Raw genomic sequence first — 23,148 nt, 5'->3', positions numbered from 1 at the left:
TGTGGTCTCTGCTAGACGTCTTCTCTGGTTCTGCAATTGGTCCGCTGATGCTTCTTCTAAGGCTCAGTTGGGCACTCTTCCTTTTAAGGGCAAGTTGCTTTTTGGTGAGGACCTGGAACAGCTTATTAAGTCCTTGGGTGAAATTTTCTTTTTAGTTAAGTCATGCAGAGTGTTAGGGATTATAATTATACAATGTATTATTTTTCAATCTTTACTATTTCCTATTTATTTATTATGTTTTTTATTTTCTTTAGTATTATTATTATTTTATCTTTTATAATTTGAAGTTGTGAACCGTTTTGGTCTGATACCCTCCGTGAAAATCGGTATATAAAATGTTTTAAATAAATAAATAAAAATAAATAAGGTCCATAAGCTGCCAGAGGACTGTCCCAAACAGTCAAAATCTTTTTTCCCGACTCACATTCGCTTCAGGGGGAACCGCCGTTACGGCAACAGGGCCCATGGCTCCTTCCCCGGGGGGGCGTGTCCAGGTCCCAGTCTCGGTCCCATTACTTTCGAGGCCGTCGAGGTTTCCAAGATGGCCATCAGCAACTCACTACCACTAAGTCAGCTCCCCAATGAGATTCGGCCGGTCCATTCCTCCGCACGAAACTTAGGTGGGCGTCTTTCTCTGTTTCTCGGGGAGTGGGCCCAAAATTACTTCCGATGTATGGGTCCTCAAAGTGATAGAACGCGGCTACTCGTTAGTTTGTCAGACACCTACCGGATCTATATATCGAGTCCCCTTGTGGCCGTTCCAAGCGGCCTGCGGTTTATCACACCCTGTTGAGACTTCAGGAATTGGGGGCGATCCTTCCGGTTCCGGAGCAAGAACGGGGCGCCAGCCAATATTCAATTTACTTCGTTGATCCCAAAAAGGATGATTCTTTTTGCCCCATTCTGGATCTCAAAAGGGTCAATCAGGCCCTCAAGGTTCCCCGTTTCAAGATGGAAACCCTGCGAGCAGTAATTGCAGCGGTCCGTCCCAGCGAGTTCCTCGCTTCCCTAGATCTGACGGAGGCTTATTTTCACATCCCCATTCGTCAGGAACATCAAAGGTTCCTTTGTTTTCAGATCCTAGATCAGCACTTCCAGTTTCGGGCTCTCTCATTTAGTCTCGCCACCGCTCCCCGCACTTTCACCAAGATCATGGTAGTCATTGCAGCAGCTCTCCGATGGGAAGGGATATTAGTCCATCCTTACCTGGATGATTGGTTGGTAAGAGCCAAGTCTGCCTCTCTCTGCGTGCTCGTGGTAGACAGAGTTTTAGCCCTACTCACATCACTCTGTTGGATAATCAACTCTTCCAAAAGCACTCTTCGGCCCTCGCAAGAGTTGGAATTCCTGGGTGCTCTTTTCAACACTCGGGTCGGGAAGTTTTTCTTTCGGACTCGCGGACTCTCAACCTGATAGATCAGTTGAACACGTTCGTCTCTCTTCCGCTTCCTCTTTACCTTCAGGTTCTAGGGACCATGGCTTCCACAATCAATCTCGTCCCTTGGGCGTTAGCTCATATGCGTCCTTTACAGAAAGCATTGTTGTCCCGTTGGAAACCGATGTCCGAGCAGTGTCAGGAGATTCTCCCTCTCTCCGACTCTACCATCGCCAATATACAATGGTAGTTCTCCCTGGCTCAAGGGGATGCCTCTTTTGACTCCCTCTTGGGTCATAGTAACGACGGATGCCAGCCTATCAGGTTGGAGGGCTGTCTGCCAATCTCATATGACTCAAGGTTTCTGGTCCCCCTCCCAGTCTCAGTGGCACATCAATCGTCTAGAAGCCTGAGCGGTTCGCCTGGCCCTCAAGTTTTTTCTTCCTCTGATTCGCCACAAAGCGGTCCGAGTTCTATCAGACAATTCCACCCCGGTGGCTTACATAAATCGACAAGGGGGGACTCGAAGTCGTCTAATGGCGCTGAAGCCAGCAAGCTTTTTCTCTGGGCAGAGAGGCACTTGGATCACCTGGCAGCTTCCCACATAGCGGGCAAGGAGAATGTTCAAGCCAACTTCCTCAGTCGACAACATCTCGATCCCGGTGAGTGGGAGTTGTCAGACGTAGCGATGGATCTAATCGTGTGCAGGTGGGGTCCCCCTCACCTAGACCTCATGGCGACGCTAGCCAACGCCAAGGCTCCCCGGTTCTTCAGCCGGTGGAGGGAGCATTGTTCAGACGGGTTGGACGCGCTGGTTCTTCCCTGGCCCTCCGACATTCTTCTCTACGTGTTCCCACTGTGGCTGTTAGTGGGGAAGGTTCTACGGAGAATAGAGCTCCATCGCGGACCAGTCATTCTCGTGGCCCCCCTAATGGCCCCGACGGCCGTAGTTGATGGACCTGGTGAATCTCACTGCGGACGGACCTCTTCGTCTCGATCATCTTCCCCATCTTCTACGGCAGGGTCCCGTATTTTTCGACCAGGCGGAATGCTTCTGTCTAGCAGCATGGCTTTTGAACGGAGACGTTTGAGATGTAGAGGATATAAGGAAGAAGTTATTGCCACCCTTCTCAGGGCTCGCAAACAGTCAACATCACTCTCCTATGTCCAGGTCTGGAAGATTTTTGAAAACGTCTGCGAGGAATTGGTTGTTTCGGCACGTTCGCCTTCCGTTGCGGTGATACTCTTTTCTTCAGCGTGGACTCTCCAAGGGTCTTTCAGTCAGCTCCCTGCGTGTTCCGGTCTCAGCTCTTGCTTCCCACCTGGGCACCATTGAAGGTCGGGCGGTCGCCTCTCATCCGGATGTTGTTCATTTTCTCAGGGGCGCTAAGCTTCTAAAGCCACCTGTCCGTTCTATTTGTCCTTCGTGGAGTTTAAATTTGGTACTTCAAGCTCTTTGTACGACGCCGTTCGAGCCTCTTCGTCGTGCCACTCTCAAAGACTTGACTCTCAAGACTGTTTTTCTGGTTGCTATTTGTTCAGCCAGGAGAGTGTCTGAGCTTCAAGCTCTATCTTGTAGAGACCCTTTCTTGCATATTTCAGACTCGGGCGTCTCTCTCAAGACCCTACCTTCTTTCTTACCTAAGGTTGTTTCGTCTTTTCATGTTAACCAGTCCGTTGAACTTCCCGCTTTTTCGCCAGAGGATATTGCGGCGTCTGGTGGTGGTGATCTTCGTCTCGATCTCAAACGAGTCTTATTGCGTTATATTGAGGTCACCAATGATTTTCGGGTCTCTGATCATCTTTTTGTCCTGTGGAGTGGACCCAACAGGGGGAAGAAGCTTCTAAGGCTACCATCACTCGCTGGTTGAAGGATGCGATTTCCTCTGCCTACATTTGCAAGGGCCGAGCAGTTCCTGAAGGCCTAAAAGCTCATTCTTTACGTTCTCAAGCGACCTCTTGGGCAGAGTCTCAATCAGTGTCGCCGCAAGAAATATGTAGGGCGGCTACATGGAAATCTCTTCATACTTTTGCTCGTCACTACCGACTCGATGTTCAGGCTCCAGTCTTTGGTTCCTTTGTTCGGCAGGTGCTTCGAGCGAGACTGTCTGGATCCCACCCTTTGTAGGGAAGCTTTGGGACATCCCATGGTCTGGACTGATCCGGGTACGTACAGGAAAAGGAAAATTAGTTCTTACCTGATAATTTTCGTTCCTGTAGTACCATGGATCAGTCCAGACACCCACCCGTTCTTATTCTGTCCGCTCGATTTCTTTCCTTCTTATAGGATTTTCTTTTTAATCCCTGCATCGTCTTCCTGGATTTATTAATAGGCACCGGAAGCATCGTTACGATGATCAGGGGTAGATATACAAGAGCGTTTTAGTTACACAGTTCATTCAATTGTTCTGTTATTTTGTTGGTTTATATTGAATTTTCTAGTTAAGAACATAAGAACATAAGAAAATGCCATACTGGGTCAGACCAAGGGTCCATCAAGCCCAGCATCCTGCTTCCAACAGTGGCCAATCCAGGCCACAAGAACCTGGCAAGTACCCAAAAACTAAGTCTATTCCATGTTACCATTGCTAATGGCAGTGGCTATTCTCTAGGTGAACTTAATAGCAGGTAATGGACTTCTCCTCCAAGAACTTATCCAATCCTTTTTTAAACACAGCTATACTAACTGCACTAACCACATCCTCTGGCAACAAATTCCAGAGTTTAATTGTGCGTTGAGTAAAAAAGAACTTTCTCCGATTAGTTTTAAATGTGCCCCATGCTAACTTCTGTTATCCTGTTACTTGCTTGATCTTATTCCTGTCTACTTTGACAGTGGTTATACTGAGTGTTCCTGGGTGGGTTCCGTCCTCATATGGGCTAGTTTCAGAACTCTGGTCTGTCTCCACCTGCTGGAACGGGAGCTTTACCCATGGTCTGGACTGATCCGTGGTACTACAGGAACGAAAATTATCAGGTAAGAACTCATTTTCCTTTGGTTCTTTAGTCTGAATGTCTCCCTGTTTACCCTGACCCCTCACCCAGTCAGTATTTGGCCATAAAGAATTTTATTATCACCTACATCTACACTATTCATTGTGGATATCCTGAAAACGTGTTCTGTTTGTGGCTGTCAAGGACTGGAGTTGGCCACCCCTGCCATAGATCACAGTTGATATCTGACTTTGCCTTCACATCTTAACAACTAAAGAAGATAACAGTTCTTAAAGCCATGGCAAGCTCTTCTTAATCATTTTTACTATTAGAAATTTAAATGTGGAAGCTACCATACTGATTCTTATTAGAATCCTTTGCACCCCTGTGCAGGTATCACACTCATACATTTAAAATACAAGTGCAAGAAAAAAACAGTAAACAGAATGAAACATTTTTAAATGGGTTTAGCCATAATTTAAACAGTGCATAGTTTTATCCCTTTAAAGTATAATTATAAGAAATGAAATATGTTGTGACAAAAGATGAAAACAATCTAGGAAATAAGATCAGTGGAAGGAAGTACTAGAACCCCAAAGCATGCAAGTTAATATTTTCCTGTATGTACCCGGATCAGTCCAGACAGTGGGTTGAGCCTCCTTTCCAGCAGGTGGAGACAGACTAAAACTTGAAGGATGCCCTATATCAGGACAGAGCCTATCCTCTAACCCTTCAGTATTCGTCTGTCTCCAGCAGGTGCAGCATCTCTCCTTCGGTTCTCTGCTGTAGGCTAGTCAGCCTTTTTCTTCTTTCTTTGCTAGGCTCAAGCAAGTATTTCTTGTCAAAAAAAAACAACAAAAAACTAGAAGGGAATTTTGCCTTCTTTGTAGTGCTTTATCCTGTTTCTGTGTGGGAGACGGTGCCATCTCCCAGCTCTTGCCCGGCTCAGGGGGGCTTTGCCCCTTTTGCAGGAGAGGGTTCCCTGCATAGCCTGAGTCCGTGGACGCTTCCAGGTCTGTGGACCGACGCTCTCTGGGCCTCGTTCCCCCCCCCCCCCCCCCCCAATCTGGCTGCCGAGAGGGTTTTGAACCCACTGCTGCGCTCAGTAAAAAGAAAAAAAACCAAAAACATTAGTTTCAAACTTTAAATAAGTTGCAGGTACTCACCTACCTCTAACTTATTGGCAGGAGTTGACCAGCTTTTTCCTTTTTTTCTGGTCAGAGTAGGCCTAGAACCGGCAGCCAGACAAGCAGAAGGCAGCAGGTTTCCCTCCTGCTCTCTCCTGCTGTGCAGGCTGTCAATCAAGCTTTTTTTCAGCTTTTTTTTCTTCAGCCGCGGCTTAGCTATGTCCCGGCAGGCAGCCTGCCTTTCTTGTGGGCTGCCTTCTTCGCGTTTTTCGCGTCAGGGCCTCTGCAATGCTTGCCTGCTGGGTGGGGAAGGTCCCTCCTCGGCAGGACAAGCAAATTTAACCCGGGGCCTCCACTCCTCCCGGCATGGCCAGGCCTTTCCCGGGTCGGCAGAGCCCGGGAACTGCCGCCATCTTGGATTTTTCATCGGGGCCGATTTCAGTGCTCCCTGGAGCTGGGGGGCCAGATTTTTTTGATTTAACCCCCGATTTGGCCCCCGCGGGTTCCCAGGAGGGGGGTCCTGATCTTCCCTCTCCCCCCCCGGCAAATCCAGGGTTCCTTTTTCAGCGGATTTCATCCTCCTCATGCACAAATCTTACTTAGCTAGCTTGCATGAGCAGGACGAAAGCCCCCCCAACCCCCCCCCCCCACCAAAAATCCCTCGCTCAGCGCCGTTGACCGCTGGACCGGCTGCGGAGCCCCAGGGACCAGTTAGGGTGCGGGTGGTCCCGGGGGTGCCCCCCCTTCCTCCCCCCCAGTGTCTCCCGGGTCCTCGGACCCGCTGCTTCCTCCGATTCAGCGGATACCCCCTCCCCTAGAGGGGGATGACCCCAGAGCCCTTTGTCTTTTTCGTAAGGAGGAATTAGAGCCCCTCCTTCCCTTTGTGTTGCAGGAGCTGGGTCTGGAAAGTCCCTCCGTGGATAATCTTATGGCCTCGCTCCCTAAGGATATGAACCCGGTTCTGGGGGGGCTCCGGCCTCGGCCTTTCCCTTCCACCCCATGCTCAAGCTCCTTATCCTTCGGGAATGGGAGGCTCCTGAGGGTTCGCTCTGGGTGGGGCGTGCGATGGATAAGCTCTATCCCCTCCCGGAAGAGGGCTTGGAGCTGCTGCGATATCCCTCGGTAGATTCCTATGTCTCTGCGGTGGCCAAGCACACCACGATCCTGGTGGAAGGTTTCACGGCTTTGAAGGATCCACAAGATCGTAAGTTGGAGGCTCACCTGAAGCGCATCTTCGACGTTCTGGCCCTCTGGGTCCGAGCGTCTTGCTGTAGCAGTCTCATGATGCGGGCGGGCCTTCAGTGGGTTCAACAGTTACTCTGCACCCAGGATCTTCCGCCAGGTGAGGCAGAACAAGCCGAACGTCTGGAGGCGGTAACCGCCTACTTATCGGACGCCCTCTACAATCTGGTCCGTGTGCAGGCGAAGGCGATGGTTTCGGCAGTTGCTGCCCGGAGGCTCCTTTGGCTACGCCACTGGTCGGCTGATCAGTCCTTGAAGACTCGGCTGGGCACGCTGCCCTTCAAAGGTAAGATGCTCTTTGGCAAGGATCTCGAGAAGCTTATGGACTCCTTGGCGGACAACAAGGTCCATAAGCTTCTGGAGGACCGCCCTAAGTCTTCCCGATCCTTCGCGTCCTCCCGCTCTCACTTCAGGGGCCAGCGTCACTTCGCTTCTCAGGGGCGGGGCAGTTCGGCGAGGGGGTCTGCTCGTGGTCTCAGGTGGGGAAAATCCTCAGGAGAATCGAGCTCCACCGGGGTCCGGTGATTCTCGTCGCTCCCGAGTGGCCGCGAAGGCCGTGGTACGCGGCTCTCATCAATCTGGCGGTGGACGGGCCCCTGCGCCTCGGTCATCTTCCTCGTCTCCTCTGGCAGGGTCCTGTATTTTTCGACCAGGCCGATCGCTTCTGTCTAGTGGCCTGGCTTTTGAACGGCGTCGCCTGAGGCGCAAAGGTTATAGGGAGGAGGTCATCTCTACCCTACTGTGAGCCCCGAAGCAGTCGACTTCTCTGGCCTATGAGCGCATCTGGAAGGTTTTTGAGTCCGCGTGTACGGAGGCGGGTGCCCCGGCGCGCTCTGCCTCAATCCCTTTGGTTCTTTCTTTTCTTCAGAAGGGTCTCTCTAAGGGCCTCTCCTTCAGTTCTCTACGTGTTCAAGTCTCTGCGCTCGGCTCTCTCCTGGGTCGGGTGGACGGTCATGCCTTAGCGGCTCACCCGGACGTGATTCGTTTCCTGATGGGCGTCAGACACCTCCGCCCCCCCTCTTGGGCCACGTGTCTGTTGTGGAGTCTCAACCTGGTCCTTCGTGCTCTCTGTGCGGCTCCCTTTGAGCCTCTTCGCCACGCTTCGCTCAAGGATCTTACTCTCAAAGCTGTCTTTCTGGTCTCTATTTCCTCTGCTCGCCGCATTTCCGAGCTTCAGGCGCTGTCCTGTCGGGAGCCCTTCCTGCGTTTCTCGGATTCCGGGGTTTCTCTCAGGACAGTTCCTTCCTTCTTGCCTAAGGTTGTCTCCGCTTTTCATGTCAACCAGTTGGTCGAACTCCCAGCGTTCTCTCTGGTGGAGATTGCGGGTACGGCTGGTGGCGACCTCCGTCGGCTAGATATAAAACGAGTCTTGCTTCGCTATCTCCAGGTCACCAATGACTTCCGGGTATCGGACCATCCCTTCGTCCTTTGGAGTGGTCCCAACCGAGGTAAACAGGCTTCTAAGACCACGATTGTGCTGTGGTTGAAGGAAGCCATTTCCTCGTCGTATCTTTGTCAAGGTCGTCCGCTTCCTGAGGGTCTGAAGGCCCATTCTCTGCGTTCCAGGCTACTTCTTGGGCAGAGAGTCAATCTGTATCCCCGCAGGAGATTTGCAGGGCCGCCACTTGGACGTCTCTGCACACTTTTGCTCGGCATTACCATCTGGATGTACACACTCCGGTGTTCGGTTCCTTTGGGCGGCAAGTGCTTGGAGCGGGACTGTCTCGGTCCCACCCAGTTTAGGGAAGCTTTGGTACATCCCACTGTCTGGACTGATCCGGGTACGTACAGGAAAGGAAAATTAGTTCTTACCTGTTAATTTTCGTTCCTGTAGTACCACGGATCAGTCCAGACGCCCTTCCCTGTCTGTCTTCTGTCCTCTCGAAGCTTATTTTCTTGCAGGTCTGCAGATTTTCCTAGTTTTTCTTTGTGCAAGATTACTGAGCAATTACACCGGAAGCCTTGGTCGTTTTCTTATACCAAGTTGATGCAAGAACGTATAGGTATACTATGTTTTTCTACATTATTCTATATTTGCTCCGTTGAGCTTTATAGTTACTTGCTTGATCCTATTCTTGGGTTTCTTGTTTTATGCTTTGACAAACGTTATACTGAAGGGTTAGAGGATAGGCTCTGTCCTGATAGAGGGCATCCTTCAAGTTTTAGTCTGTCTCCACCTGCTGGAAAGGAGGCTGAACCCACTGTCTGGACTGATCCGTGGTACTACAGGAACGAAAATTAACAGGTAAGAACTAATTTTCCTTTGAAGACTATCTCTAGTACTTATGCTGTAGGTTCTTTATCTGTATTTGCTGTATATAAAAGACCTAAAACTCAACTTTGTAAGTAAAGGAAAAAATCTAAGTTGATCCAAGTTGTAATAAGAAGATTATAAGAAGTTAGCATAATTACTTGCAATCTCTGTTTGTGTACAATGTATGCAACTGTTGTGCCACTATAATGTTGCATTTATATTGAGTTATGTATTCTGTTTGTAATTTTATATTCATGCACCCTAGTAGTGGATGAAAGAAATCAATGTTTATATTATTTTGACTATTCAAAATACATTATTGGGAAGGGATAGTATGTAATTAAAGTAGGTTTATGTATTCTAAGATTTGTATCATAACAAAGGAATATGAAATGGTTTCAATTAAAGCATCTTTGTAGATGACACATAGAAGTTGAATTCCTCAGAAATGCAGATACATTTCCTTTAATCATTTTGGGTTTGGTATTCTGTGCATTTAATGTTCCTTCTTTAATGATTTCTTGTGCCTGTTCCCAGATGAAGGGATGTATCAAGGTGCTAAAGGAACAACCTCCAGATTCTGTGGAAGGTCTTCTAAATGCACTCAGGTTTGTGATTATATATCATATAACTACTGCTTTTTAAAATGCCATGTATTTATAATAGAAGTACATAATACATTTTTATTATCCTACTTTCCAAAGAAAAGGGAGGCTTATGCAGTCTGTCTGTCTGTGTGTCTATCCTGCAATAAAAGCTTTCAAGGTATGTCAGGTGTGACATGAGAATTTTGACAGGTATTTTTTGGATCCATATATTCAATAAATTTATTTGCACAATTGTCACCCCCCTAATTACTTGATTTTGCAACTGATTTACACCAGATTTTCTGGATCAGTCAAGGAATCTACAAGGATCATGACAGATAATTTGGAGGATCTACTTGTTCTACAATATGTGCATGCAATTATGCCACTAAGTAACTTTATGGTTTTGCATCTAATCTGCACCACATATTCAAGTGATATCAGAGAGGCCAAGAGGAGTTGGTCATGAATATATTTTTCTTTATCAATAAGTGCCTGTAGCTTCCAGAAATTTGTTTTGTTACTTCTGTATGCTGTTTTTAGCTCATTTACTAATCAATTTTATATCCTGAATAATCACTCAGAATCTCATCAGACTTTCGAGAAAGCAAGCTTGGTCTTTAAATTTGATTGCTATGATTACAACATTTATTCCTTTCAAGATTTTTTATGCCAACAATCATACTCCATTCTCTATCAAGATGCAGGCATGAATTAATCACAACATGTACAGGCGTAGATGCTCTCTCTTCTACCTTTACTTTCCCCCGCTTACTTTTTTTTATTAAATAAAGCATAAAGATAATGATCATATTAAACTCCTTTATATGGAAATAATATATGAGGATGCGGCAAAGCATAAACCAGTAACAGAAATCAATGAACAAGTAACAAAGCCAATAATGAAGTCATCTTTAACCTGAACCTAATACTACTACATCTTGAACTATAACTAAGGGTGACCAGCATCCAGTGATACCACTTGAGCTCTCCATTTTCCAATACCCAGTTGTAAAAGCCGTTCCACTGAAACATACATTATAATCCCTTTCCTCCAAGTCCAGGTCCATAAAAGACCAGGGACGCCATGAGAATGGTTAATGCAACTTCTGTTTTAACCTCCCCCCACCCATTGTCAAAGTGTTGGTGAATGCGTTGAAACTTGCAGAATGTGCCCTCACTATTGGCGGGCTGAAATAAGCTGTCACAGTGTTTTTTCTGTGTTCTTCTGGTCATATAGCAATATCAGAGTCAAACATGTCTTCTAACCTTGCCGGGCTTCTAGCTTCAGGAAATGGGTTTCGCAGTGACTGAGTCACTGTCTCATGTTTTGCTGAACCCTGGGAAGGGTTCCTCCACTGTGCACAAGTATCAGGACAACTGCTTCCAGGAGTGTTGACTTTTACAATGCCTGGCCTTGTTTCCTTGAATTGGAGATGTCCACCAGTTGAAGGTAAGCTGGCTTGCAGGAGCAAAGAGGATGCTCTGCCCTTTGGCTCCTCTTTTCATCCTGGGTGCCTTGCTGCCCCATGTCCCAGTCCCTTCATCCCTACCCCTTTCCTATCTCTTACTCTTCCTGGCTTGATTTTCCCTACCTATCCTCCCCCCATCCACACATGTTACTGAGCCCTGGAGGAGGTCCTCATTGCCATCCATGTTATGCCTTGCTTCCTGACTTCCAGAGTCACCAAAATCTTTATGCATGAATGATGTCATCAGATAGCGCAGACACAGACCTAACTCTCAGAGCTCAGTGAAGAATTTACTGAGCATGTGCAAGAGTTCCTACACACACAGTGCCTCTTCAGCCCCTTATTCTTTCATTATCCAAGCTACCATATGGATATGTCCCAGTACTCTTTTTCATCTTTTGACCTTATGCCTTCTTTTACTGCCTCATTGCTTCTCTAAATTTTGCTGCTGCCTTGGCAACCCCTGAAACAAAATGTTTAAATTCTGTCTAATAAAAGAAATAAAGATGCGTATTTAAAATTCCAGTCCAGAAGCCCGTGGGCACTGGATGTCCTTTATGGCTACACAATGCAGTCTACTATCACTGATTGGGCCTTGACCATGACTTCTCCAGTTGTTATAGCTATGGTCAGGTGTCCCCCAGTGTACAGCAGCAGAATCGTGCCTGGAAGATGGAAGCACTATGGAAGGTGCAGATGGGTTTAGAGCCCAATGTCTCAACTCAAGGTTGGTTAGCAGAGTCTCCCCTCATCTAGGAGTGAGGCATCATTGGACTCTTGACATAGAGAATCAAAATGGGAATCTTCTCAATCCTGCAATTATGGAAGGACTCCCCCGTCAACCACTGTGCTGGTTCCCAGATCAGGGATTAAACAAGGCGTGGAATCCTACAGTGCCAAACAAGGTTCCAAACAGAACTCCCAATCAACGTGAGGATTCTATTGGAGTGACCCTCTCATCAACATCAAGGCAGCAGACTCTCATCAGTGTATGTTCCATCATCCTTCATGACGTAGAAGATTCCCATGTCACCGAGCCACTTGTTCTTCTAGGACCTGGTGCCATCAGAATCCTCAGTGAAGAGCTCACGCTCTTGAAGTGCAGTCAGTCCACTTCTGACAGCATGCCAGGGCACCATCAGGAGTATCTGTGCTGAGTGCTTTAGCATATTAACACAGGAGTCCTGCCACTGAAGTTTCATCACGTCAGGAGGTACAGCCAGAGCCATCTATAGTCCAAGGCACCATTTGATGGGAAGTGTCTACTACTAATACTACAGTTACTGAACACTTCTATAGTGCTACTCGATGTTTACAGAACTGTACAAAAAAAAACATGACACAGTCCCTGTTTAGTAGAGCTTACAGTCTAAACAAAACAAAAATACAAAGCAGAAGAGGCTTTGGGAATTTCATGTATTAAAACAAAAGTTACAAATTCAAGAGGCTGTAAGTGGGACAATCAAAGGTTAAGATTTAAAGTACTCTCAAAAAGGTGGGTATTTAGACAGATTTAAATAAGGCAAGAGAAGGAGCATGACACACCAGCTCAGGAAGACTATTTGAAGCATATGGTACAGCCAGAAGGAAAGATCATAGTTGGAAATTAGAGGTAGAAGGGCATAGATGGGAGTGACCTACCTGATGAGCAGAGTGCGCTAGGAGTGGTATAAAGAGAGAGAAGAGAAGTAGTGAGGAGCTGTAGAACAAAGGATCTTGTAGGTGAGTAAGAGAAGCTTGAAATATATGCAGGAATGAATAGGGAGCCAATCTAGTGACTTGAGAAGAGGGATTATATGGATGTAGCGACTTTAGTAAAAGATAAGTCACACAGCTGAATTTTGAATAGATTATAATGGAGAGAGATGGCTCATTGCAAAACATGTAAGGAGCAGGTTGCAGTAATCTAAGTGGGATGTTATGAGAGAATGGATAGGACTTCTGGTAGTATATTCATAAAGGAAGGGATTAGTTTTGGTGATACAGAGAAAGAAATGGCACACTATAGCAATATTTTGATTATGTGAAGAGAAGACAAGCGAGGAGTTGATGATTTTAGTATTACAGACTGAGAGGTCCAGGAGTATTAGTGTTATCCACAGAAATAGAGGAGGAAAAGGAAAAGTGGACTTGTGGGAGCTCTGTCTTGGCTATGTTGAGTTTAAGGTGATGGTGCGACATCCAGGCAGCAATGTCAGAGAATCAGGCTGAGATCTGGGACTGGATTCCTGATGAAATTTCTGGTATAGCGAGGTAAATCTGGGAATCGGCATAAAGGTGGTATTGAAAACCATGAGAGGAAATCAGAGCATCAAGAGACTTAGTATACAGAGAGAAGGGAAGATGGACCAATACAGAACCCTGAGGCACACCATTTGATAGTGGGATAGCAGAAGGAGAGAATCCAGTAAAGGAAACACGAAAAGTGTGATGGGAGAGGTTAGAAAAGAACCAAGAACGGACAAAGTCCTGAAATCCAAGGGAGGACAGAGTATCAAGGAATAGGTGGTGATCAACAATATCAAAAGTCGCAGATATGTACTGAGTAAAGGCCTTTGATTTTAGTCATAATCAGTCATTGGAAACGTTGGCAAAGTTTGTTTCTGTGGAATGGAGAGGGTGAAAACCAGACTGGAGAGGATCAAGAATGGCTTGAAATGAAAGAAATGTGAGACAGTTGCAAACAGCATGTTCAAGTAGTTTGAAAGCAAAAGGGAGGAGGGAGATGGGGCAATAGTGATGTTTTTTTGAGGGGTGGTGTAATCACAGCATGTTTGAAGGCAGCCGGAGCAGTAGCATTGATAAGTGATAGTTTGAGGATGTGGCATGAAAGGGATGACATCAGTGGAGATAGATCTGAGGAACTGGGTGAGAATGGGGTCAGAAGAACAAGTAGTAGGTTTGGAGGAGGAGAGAAGATGGGCAGATTCCTCCACTGTGACCTCAGAAGAGAAGAGAGAGTGGTGGAGGCCAAAGGAAGGGTAGAAGAAAAGTGGGGAAGAGGTAGATAGAGGTGAACTGGTTGAGAATTCGACTAATTTTGTGAAACTTGTCATGAAAGTAATCAGCCATAGTCTGAGCAGAGAGTGAAGGAGGAGAGGGAGGCAAAGAAAGTTTGAGGAGGGGAATTGAATGTGGCAAAGACAGTGGTTCTCAACCTTTTTTCTATCAGGACATACATGAGGGAAGATGCTCACATGCGTGACACACTGAACACATGACCTTCATGGGACTAAATATAGGCATATGCTCTGCATCCACAGGAGTCCCTCACTTCCTAACAATGGGTGCAGAGCAGAACTAAGACATTTCCCTGTACAACTCACCATATAGAAAAAAGATTCTGATTCTGGTGTCATCTTAACAGCATCACAAACTCCCTCTTGTACCAAGCGTATTGTAAAATAATATAAACAAACACTACTCTGTACATGTCTATCAAATCTCAGCAGCACTAACTCCAAGAAATGAAATAGCAATAGCCCTACCCATAAAAAGGCAGCAGTTATCCACCAGTGCAATATAATATTGAGAAAATACAACAAACAAGGCTGATACAAACTTCCAGTCAAATATTCACAGAACACAGACAGACCTGCCTTCACCAAATACAGAATAAAAGACCACAAATTGCAAATGTGCAAATAAAACCTGGACTGGAAACTGCAAGACAACCTTCTGCATGCAGTGCAAAATTGGAGACTAGAAACAAAAATATATTTCCTCCTCCACTAAGCAGAGTTCAAAGAGAGAAGAATTGCATATTCTCAAAACTGATATAGTATGGCCCTTGTACCTAGTCACTTCACTCCATGCCCCCATCACCCCTCACTTCTCCCAACTACTCAATCCTCCCTTCACATGCTCGTATCCCTATCCAACATTCCCGACACCCCCCACCCCACATCAGCTTACCTCTTTCTCTCCCCTGCTCAACTTTCTGCCATTCCCTCTCCCCTTCCCTTCCCAGAATACTTCTGATCATCTCTTTCCTACCCCTTTCTGCTCAGCATCCCCTGCTTCCCTCTCCCCTAACCCAGCAGCCCCACACCTCCATCTCTATCTTCACTTCCATCTCTCAGGGCTGCCCAGCAGCCCTCAACTCCTCCCTCCTCCACCTCTCCCTATCCAGCAACCCCAATCTCCATTCCCCACCCCTTCCTATTCAGCAGACTCCTGACTCCCTATCTCCCCATGCCTTCCTGCTCAGTACATTTCCCTCTCCTTCTGGCTCCCAGCCAGCAGAAAAGACTTCAGTCCAATCCATAGTCTCCCTCCTTTTTTATCAGCAGCAGATGAGGGCAAGAAGCATTGAGGAGAGGAAGACGAGGAGGCAGTATCAGCAGATCTATAGAGCATGCACATTTCTCCCTTATTCTCCTGCTTTCACATCCAGGCCCCATGGGGTGAAGAGAGCATCAGCAGCCTCACAGCCAGGCCAGGCAGAGGAAGATAAAGTTGGTGTCTGGCCAGGCACATATGAATAGGAGTTGGTGATATCATGCTCTGATCTGGGTGAAGGAAGAAAAAATAACCCCCCATTGGCCAGGAAAAGGAGAAGGAAGCAAGAGCAGCTTCCTGTCATACCCAATAAAAAAGAAGTCAGACATCTCCTGCCCAGATTGCTAAGGAAAGATCAGTCTTCTGCTAGCTCTGCGACACACCTCTCGGGACTTCGCAACACACTAGTGTGTCCAGACACACCTGTTGAGAACCACTGGGCAAAGAGATGAACAAGAGATGGATGCAAGAGAGTTTTTCATATGAATGTAGTAGTCTAGCTGGGCAAATACAATAGCAGACTGGAAGGAGATCAGCATGAATTTAAAACCTATGAAGTCTGCATGGGCACAGGATTTTAGTCAGATGTTCTGCAGAACAGGCACAGGAAAGTAGGAAGCTAATTCTAGGGGGGAGCCAAGGCTGGGGTTTTGGTGTGCCTTACAGGATGAGTAAGGGGAAGAACTAGAGTGTCAAAGCAGAGGAGAATATAGTGTTGTAAGAAAAACTGCTTTGTCAACTGGCTCATAGTAGTGGAGGAAAGGAGAGATGAACAGTAGTGGAGGAAATATGTAAATAGGGGGGTACCAAAGTAAAATATTTTTTAAAATAATTATTACCTGTCCATGGATGCCCTGGAAGATAGTCAAAGGTGATGGTGGCATTGACCTGTTGGGGGTGGGGGGGGGGGGGAACTCCTTGGAGGCTGAGATTGATGACTTGAACTCTGTGGGGTACCTGTAGGGCCAGAGTATGGTGAAAAGGGTATGAGGCTAATTGTGGTATGGAGTTCTGTCGCCTCTGATGAGGCTATTGGCTAAGTGAGGGACCTGGGGAGCATAGACTGCAGAGGCTGTGAGGGACCTGATGAGGGCTGGAATGAGAGAGAGCCAGGTTTACAGTGTTGGGCTGCAGATATGGGACTCTGCTTCTCTGGTACAGCAGCTCTAGCTAGAGAGGCCCACTGCTACTCTGAGGAATGTGCCCAAATCCCTATAGCCATATGGAAGATACCTGAGGGAAGGTGTAAGGACAGCATTTTCCTGCTGCTGGAGGCCTCGGAAGAAGAGCTGAGTATCTCCTGAGCACTGAGAGAAGAGATCCTGTGCAGGACCTGGGACAGAAGTGGCATTGCACTGCTTGTGGTGTGAGGAAGGCACACACTGAGAAAAACCAAGATGGGAAGGGCAAGAATGAGCATTACAGCATCGGTCCTCTACTGCTGTCTGTCCTCCCGCTGACATACCAGCTACAGCAGGGACAGTGAAGGCTGTGTGTCACCACGGGAAAGGAGGAAATGGTGCACTAAAGCATCTGGGGGCCTGGGAAAGCCCCGACACAATAACAAAGTAAGGGCTGCGATCTCACTGACGTTAGCAGTGACATCAGCAGACAGCCACAGTCCCAGCCTGAAGAAGTCTTAAAAGTATCAAAAACAACCAAATAAGATAAAATTTAATAAAAATGAAGACACAGTGTAGGTGACAGCACCTGGAGAAGCGAGGGGATTGCCCCTACCATGTCCCAAAAGACATTTTTAAAAATGAAAACGGTCCCAATTGAGCCAAGATGATTTAGGGGATAAAAACCTCCAATAATGTACAATATAAGTTAAATTGGGAATGTGGACACCAGAGGAGGAGTTGGGAGTTCTCATTTAATTCTTATTTTTGCTATAAATGTTTCAGAATTTCAAATTTGAGCATTAATATTAGTGCATAGTTTTATGTCTTACATGGGTGTTTTATGTTAAAACAGAGTGGTGTTGGATATCATTGATTGTACTTCTGTGATCTGGGGAACACATTGTAGGTATTTTGAAAGCTGAAATTTAAGTTTGTTGTGCATGTAACTTCATTCTAGTAGTTTTCCTGTGATCCAATCCAAATTTTACTATCACGAACTGTTAGAAATAAGGTCCATCAGCCCAGAACAAGCAGAAAATCTGTAACATTCTAAAGTCTTTTCTATGGAAATGCAGCAGCTCAGGATAATCAGCTTGTGACAGGAATGGTGTAATACAAAAAGAAGACAAATCACAATTTTGTTTAGCCTAGTAAATTCATGTTAGAAAATCTTTACGAGTTTCAAAATGTTTCCAGTGCCTAGTATAATTGTGGCAAAGAGGAAAAGGAGCCGATCTAGTGTTCTTTATATGCTGTCCTTATACTAATCATCATAGGCTCAAGGATTTCATTAATACTGAAGAATCTGTGACAATTATAGAATGCAAGAGAGCTGAGCTGCAAATCAAGCAGAGGGAGTGCTGTTCACTGCCTCTTCTCTGAGTTCTCTTTAAAATGAAAAAAAAAAAAAAGAACATAATTGGAAAGAAACAATATGCACACTGGGACATATTTTCTTTATTTGCCTTATTAGTGAAACCGTTACCATCTTATGTGAAATGTGCCATTTGTCTATCCCTATCACTTACCACCCCCACCTGCGTAAAATCTACCCCATACATACTCATCCCCCTATTTCCCGTAAATCCTTAATCCCTATCATGATCTCTCCCTTCACCCAATTTCTAGGTCTTGCAACCCTAGCTATTACCCTAATCAACGTACAATCTATACTCAAAAAGGCTCCCATCCTCCACGACCTCCTCTCAGATGGCAATCCTGACATATGCGCCATGACAGAATCATGGCTAAAAGACTCAGACCACGTCTTTCTTAACCAGCTACCCCACCAAACCTATGACATTTTTTCTATCCCCAGGCCTAAGAAAAGAGGTGGAGGGCTACTCATGGCCACAAAAAAACACCTCAACCTCAAACTGCATCCCACCTCCCCCCCTCCTAGACTGGAAATCGGGTTATTTAAATCCACCACCCTGCAAGTCTGCCTCATTTACGCCCCCCCTGGCATTCTTGAGCATGACCCTTCTCCCCTCATTGAGTTTCTCATAGACAACATTAACCCTGACATCCCCGCAATTATCCTCGGAGACTTCAACCTCCATATGGACTCTAACCCCCCATCTTCCGCTTGTGAAGCCCTCCTGATCTCCCTCTCAGCCCTAGGATTTAAACAGACCATCACCTCCCCGACGCACAAAGCAGGTCACACCCTCGACTTACTCTTTGTCAACTCCCACATCTCAGTCCACAACTCCCCTGTAGCCACCCCAGTCCCATGGTCTGACCACTTTATCATTAATGCCACTGGTACCCTCAACACCCCCCCCTGTACTCCACACACTCAAAGAAAAACGATCTCCTTCCGTAAACCCTGCCTCCCTGAGGCCATATCCCTAGCGATTGAAACAGCCACCAAGACCCTAGACCTCTCAAGTCCCGATGCTGCCCTCCAATCATGGAACAACATCACCAGCTCTATAGCAGAGGAACTATGCCCCCTGATTCACAAAGAAATCCCCCTCTCTCAGAAGGATAGGAAACCATGGTACAACAATGATTTAAAAAAGCTAAAGCAGACCCTCAGATCGAAGGAGCGCATCTGGCGTCGGCTACCCACACCCACGCATATGGCAGAATACAAACAGACCCTACACAACTACCGTCAAGCTACCCTCAAAGCCAAACGTGACTTCTACTCTTCTAGAATCCACGACTATCAATTCAACTCAAGTGCCCTCTTTTCCTATGTTGCTGACCTCACAAAGCCCTCCCATCCTGCATCCCACGAAAGCAACCCCAAGGAAAAATGCGAAGAGCTCGTAAAGTATTTCCACGACAAAATTGCAAACATCATCAAGCGCTTCCTCCCCAAGCCCATCCCTACCCCACTGCTCCCCAACCATAATGGCCCTACACTGAAATCTCTAGACCTCACATCCACCTCGGAAATAGAGTCTATCCTAAAAAAGATAAAACCAGCTTCTCACATAGCGGACACAATCCCCACAAAAACCCTCCTCTCCATGCCCACCTCTATTGCTAAATCCCTAGCTGACATAATCAATTGCTCATTGTCATCTGGCTTAGTCCCAGACCCACTCAAAATAGCTGTCGTCAAGCCCCTCCTCAAAAAACCCTCCCTTAACCCCTCTGACCCTGCAAACTATCGTCCTATATCCAACCTGCCTCTCATTGCCAAAGTACTCGAGAAGGTAGTCAATGCTCAATTATCTGACTTCCTCGAGGATCACCACATCTTACATCCATCCCAATTTGGATTCCGTAAGGAGCGTAACACTGAAAATCTCCTGCTAGCCATCACCAACACCATCCTCATAGGTATGGGCCAAGGGACATCTTTTCTCCTCGCCATCCTTGATATCTCAGCTGCCTTCGACACGGTCAATCATCAAATCCTACTTTCCCTCCTAGCAGAAATAGGCATCGCAGGCACTGCATTATCTTGGTTCTCCTCATACCTCTCCCACAGAGAATACATAGTGAAAATTGACAAAGCTGAATCTTCTCACATTTCTCTCACACAAGGAGTTCCCCAGGGGTCCTCACTCTCCTCTACCCTCTTCAATATTTATATACTGCCCCTGTGCCACCTCCTCGCCGACCTAGGATTGAACTTTTTCTTATACGCCGACGACGTTCAAATCCTCATCCCCATCAAAAACACACTAAAAGAAACCCTCCAACTCTGGGACTCCTATCTTACAGCCATCAACTCACTTCTATCCAACCTCCACCTTGCTCTTAATGCCTCAAAAACTGAGATACTCATTATATCTAATCAACCTGAACTTACATCCCCCAATAACATACTCTCTCCCCCCGCTACACCACTGACTGTTAGAGACCTTGGTATTGAACTAGACCAGCGCCTCGATTTCAAAGCTCATATTAAATCCCTTTTAAAGGGGGTCTTTTACAAACTCCACATCATGAAAAAGCTTAAACCACTGCTCCACACACAAGATTTCCGACTAGTCCTGCAGACCACTATCCTCTCCAAAGTGGACTACTGCAATTCCATCCTCCTTGGCCTCCCAGAGTCCACCATCAAACCCCTACAAATCCTACAGAACGCCATGGCGAGAATTTTAACTAACACCCGAAAAAGAGACCACATCACCCCCATACTTAAGGACCTCCACTGGTTACCCATCACCTTCCGTATACAGTATAAAACCCTCACCATCCTTCACAATCTGCTCTACAGAACCAACCCCTGGCTCAAGGACTCGCCTCACTTCCGCATAACCAACCGTCCAACCAGATCCTCCCTCGCAGGTACCCTACAGACCCCCTCCCTCAAAATTGCTCACCTCACCTCCACGAGAGAAAGGGCCTTTACCATAGCGGGCCCTACACTCTGGAACTCCCTTCCCACCTTTCTCCGCCTTGAACCCTGCCTGGCCACCTTCAAAAAAAGGTATAAAAACTTGGCTTTTCAGAAAGGCCTATCCTGAAACCAACCAAACCTAGATGCACCCCTAGTACCCCTCTCCTTGTCTACTCCCCCCCTCCCCCCTTATCCTAAGGCAATATCTCATTGCCATCCCCCCTCCGCCCCTCCCTTTATCGTACTGCAATTTACAAAATTATACAGTTAAACTGAGGTAAACAATCTTACTTTAGTTGCAACCACTGTAAATAGATCCTTCTGTAAATAAGTTCCTGCTATTTTAACAGTTGTTCTTTTATTCTCCATTCCATGCTACCTATCTTTTCCCTCCTCTCCTGTCTCCCTCACCCCTCTCCTCTTTCTCGCCTGCTCCCACCCCCCTTCCCCTGTTCATTGTAATTTCCTCCTTTTGAGTTACTTGTAAACCGGCGTGATGTGCCATACGAACGTCGGTATATTAAAAAGTTGTTAAATAAATAAATAATAAATATCAACACTATAGAGTGATTGTATGAATGAGTGTGAGTTGTTTTAAGTAAAAGAGAAACAGAATACAGGTGGGACTTGGATTAGATAGGGATAATTTCGTAACTGTCAAATGAACCGTTGTTTTAAATGTAACTGTCCACTTAAATGAATAGTAGTTTTAAATGAATGCTGGGAGATGTGAATTAAGTGAATAATACCTGAATTATAAGTTAAGCTACATAGAAGTAGACTTGGCAATAATTTTGAACTCTAGCTTAGAAGAGTTGTCCCTCCTGCTGGGGAAATGTATTCCACAGCTTACATAAAGTGGAATGAGAGAAGAATTCAGCATTAGGAAACCAAGCTGAACACTTCTAGAAGGGAGTTATATGGCAGTACCATTTTGTGAACATTGGCAATTCAGTAGTTTTATACAGTTTAAGAAAGCCCAGCTGGAAAACGTCTCAGGAGATTTTATTTAAACAACTGAAATCCCACTATATTAATGTACAGTGACTGTGGCATACTTATTGAAGTCTCATGTGTTTTTATCAGCACTGTGTCAATAGTGAGTAGACATTAAAGACAACAGAGTCATTATTATATTACCTAACTCAAGATACAACCCTCAGAGGTAGGAGGAAGGCAGACCCTCATGGCAAGATCCAACCAGTAAACCCCAGTAAAGCTAGCTAGCCTTGGTAAATAGTCCAGCTAAGTGTGTATACATACCAACACCTTAAACAGGCCTTATGGGAGAGAGACAATTAAAAAAAACAAACACCTTTACATAGTAAAGACAGAGAAGGAGACACACCAGATAAAGACAAAGACAGAGAAGGAGACACACCAGATAAAAGAGGGATAATGTAAAAGATAGAAAAAGGAGACCGTACTGGAAAAAAGAACACAAAAAGAAGTATGGCATAAGAAGAACATAAAATACACAGGCATAAAATAGATAAACAGAAAAGAAAGAACGTTTTATTAATACTTACCAAAAAGAAAGATTATCAACTTATGCATCCCTACTTCCCCTTCAGACTTTGGGAGACAAAGCTGGATGGGATGGGAACTCCGTTGTCCTGTGGAAGACATGGTTGGGAGAAGGACGTTGGGCTGTGAACCTTGTGGGCCACCATCAAAGAACATGCCACCACCAAAGCTACTATCACAACTACAAGATAGCATCACAACCCTCAGCCAATATTTAAATATTTATTTATTTATTTAAAATCTTTTCTATACTGTCGCTAAGTTAAATATCATCGCATCGCAATATGAAGATTCTCCCCAACACTACCACAAAGGTCATGGTTCACATATCTTGGAGATTTCTGAAGGTGGTAGTGGTGACTGGATGAGGCTGTGGGGGAGAGTGGTTTAGTGTGAAAGTTATCAGATTGTCTGAGAGAGGAAGAACTGAGGTGGAAAAGTCTGAGAGGCAGTTGGTATAAACGACTAGGTTAAGACAGTGACCATGCTTGTGAGATGGAGATCAAATGGGGAGAGGTTAAGACATAAGAGTCAGAGGGGGTCATCAGCATGGAAGCTAAATTCACCAAGAATAAGAGAAGGAGAAGATGGCTTAAAGAAGGAAAGCCAGGAATCAAAAGTAACTGAGAAAGGAGGAGGAGGATTTATCAGAGGGCTAATAGATGGCAGCTACCTGGAAAGGTAGTGGGGTGAATAGGCATATGGAGTGGGTATCAAAGGAAGAAAGAATGGGATTGAGGTGGAAGAAGTGATTGAAATTTACAGGAGAGGGAGAGCAGCAGTCCAGTGCCACCACTGTGGCCTACTGTGCGAGATGCATGGGAGAAAAGAATAACCTCCATGACAGAAACCAGCAACTGAAGGAGAGTCCTCGGGTTGGGGGCGGGGAGCCAAGCCTCATTCAAGGCAAGGG

At 46.0% G+C, this 23,148-nt stretch overlaps 1 protein-coding gene across 10 annotated transcripts in view; it reads left to right on the top strand.

Moving 5' to 3' along the window:
* Positions 1 to 23,148, top strand: part of FAM49A (family with sequence similarity 49 member A) — a 260,849-nt gene that overhangs the window by 225,968 nt on the left and 11,733 nt on the right. For all 10 annotated transcript variants that reach the window (XM_029595934.1, XM_029595939.1, XM_029595933.1 and 7 more), the window contains one exon: positions 9,470 to 9,540. In XM_029595934.1, coding sequence (XP_029451794.1) covers positions 9,470 to 9,540 — 71 coding nt within the window. The remainder of the gene's footprint in view (positions 1 to 9,469; positions 9,541 to 23,148) is intronic.

The sequence above is a fragment of the Rhinatrema bivittatum genome, chromosome 3, assembly GCF_901001135.1.
Source record: "Rhinatrema bivittatum chromosome 3, aRhiBiv1.1, whole genome shotgun sequence".
Classification (NCBI taxonomy): domain Eukaryota; kingdom Metazoa; phylum Chordata; class Amphibia; order Gymnophiona; family Rhinatrematidae; genus Rhinatrema; species Rhinatrema bivittatum.
The sequence above is the reverse complement of the archived record's forward strand: the minus strand, read 5'-3'. Positions and strand labels throughout refer to the sequence as shown.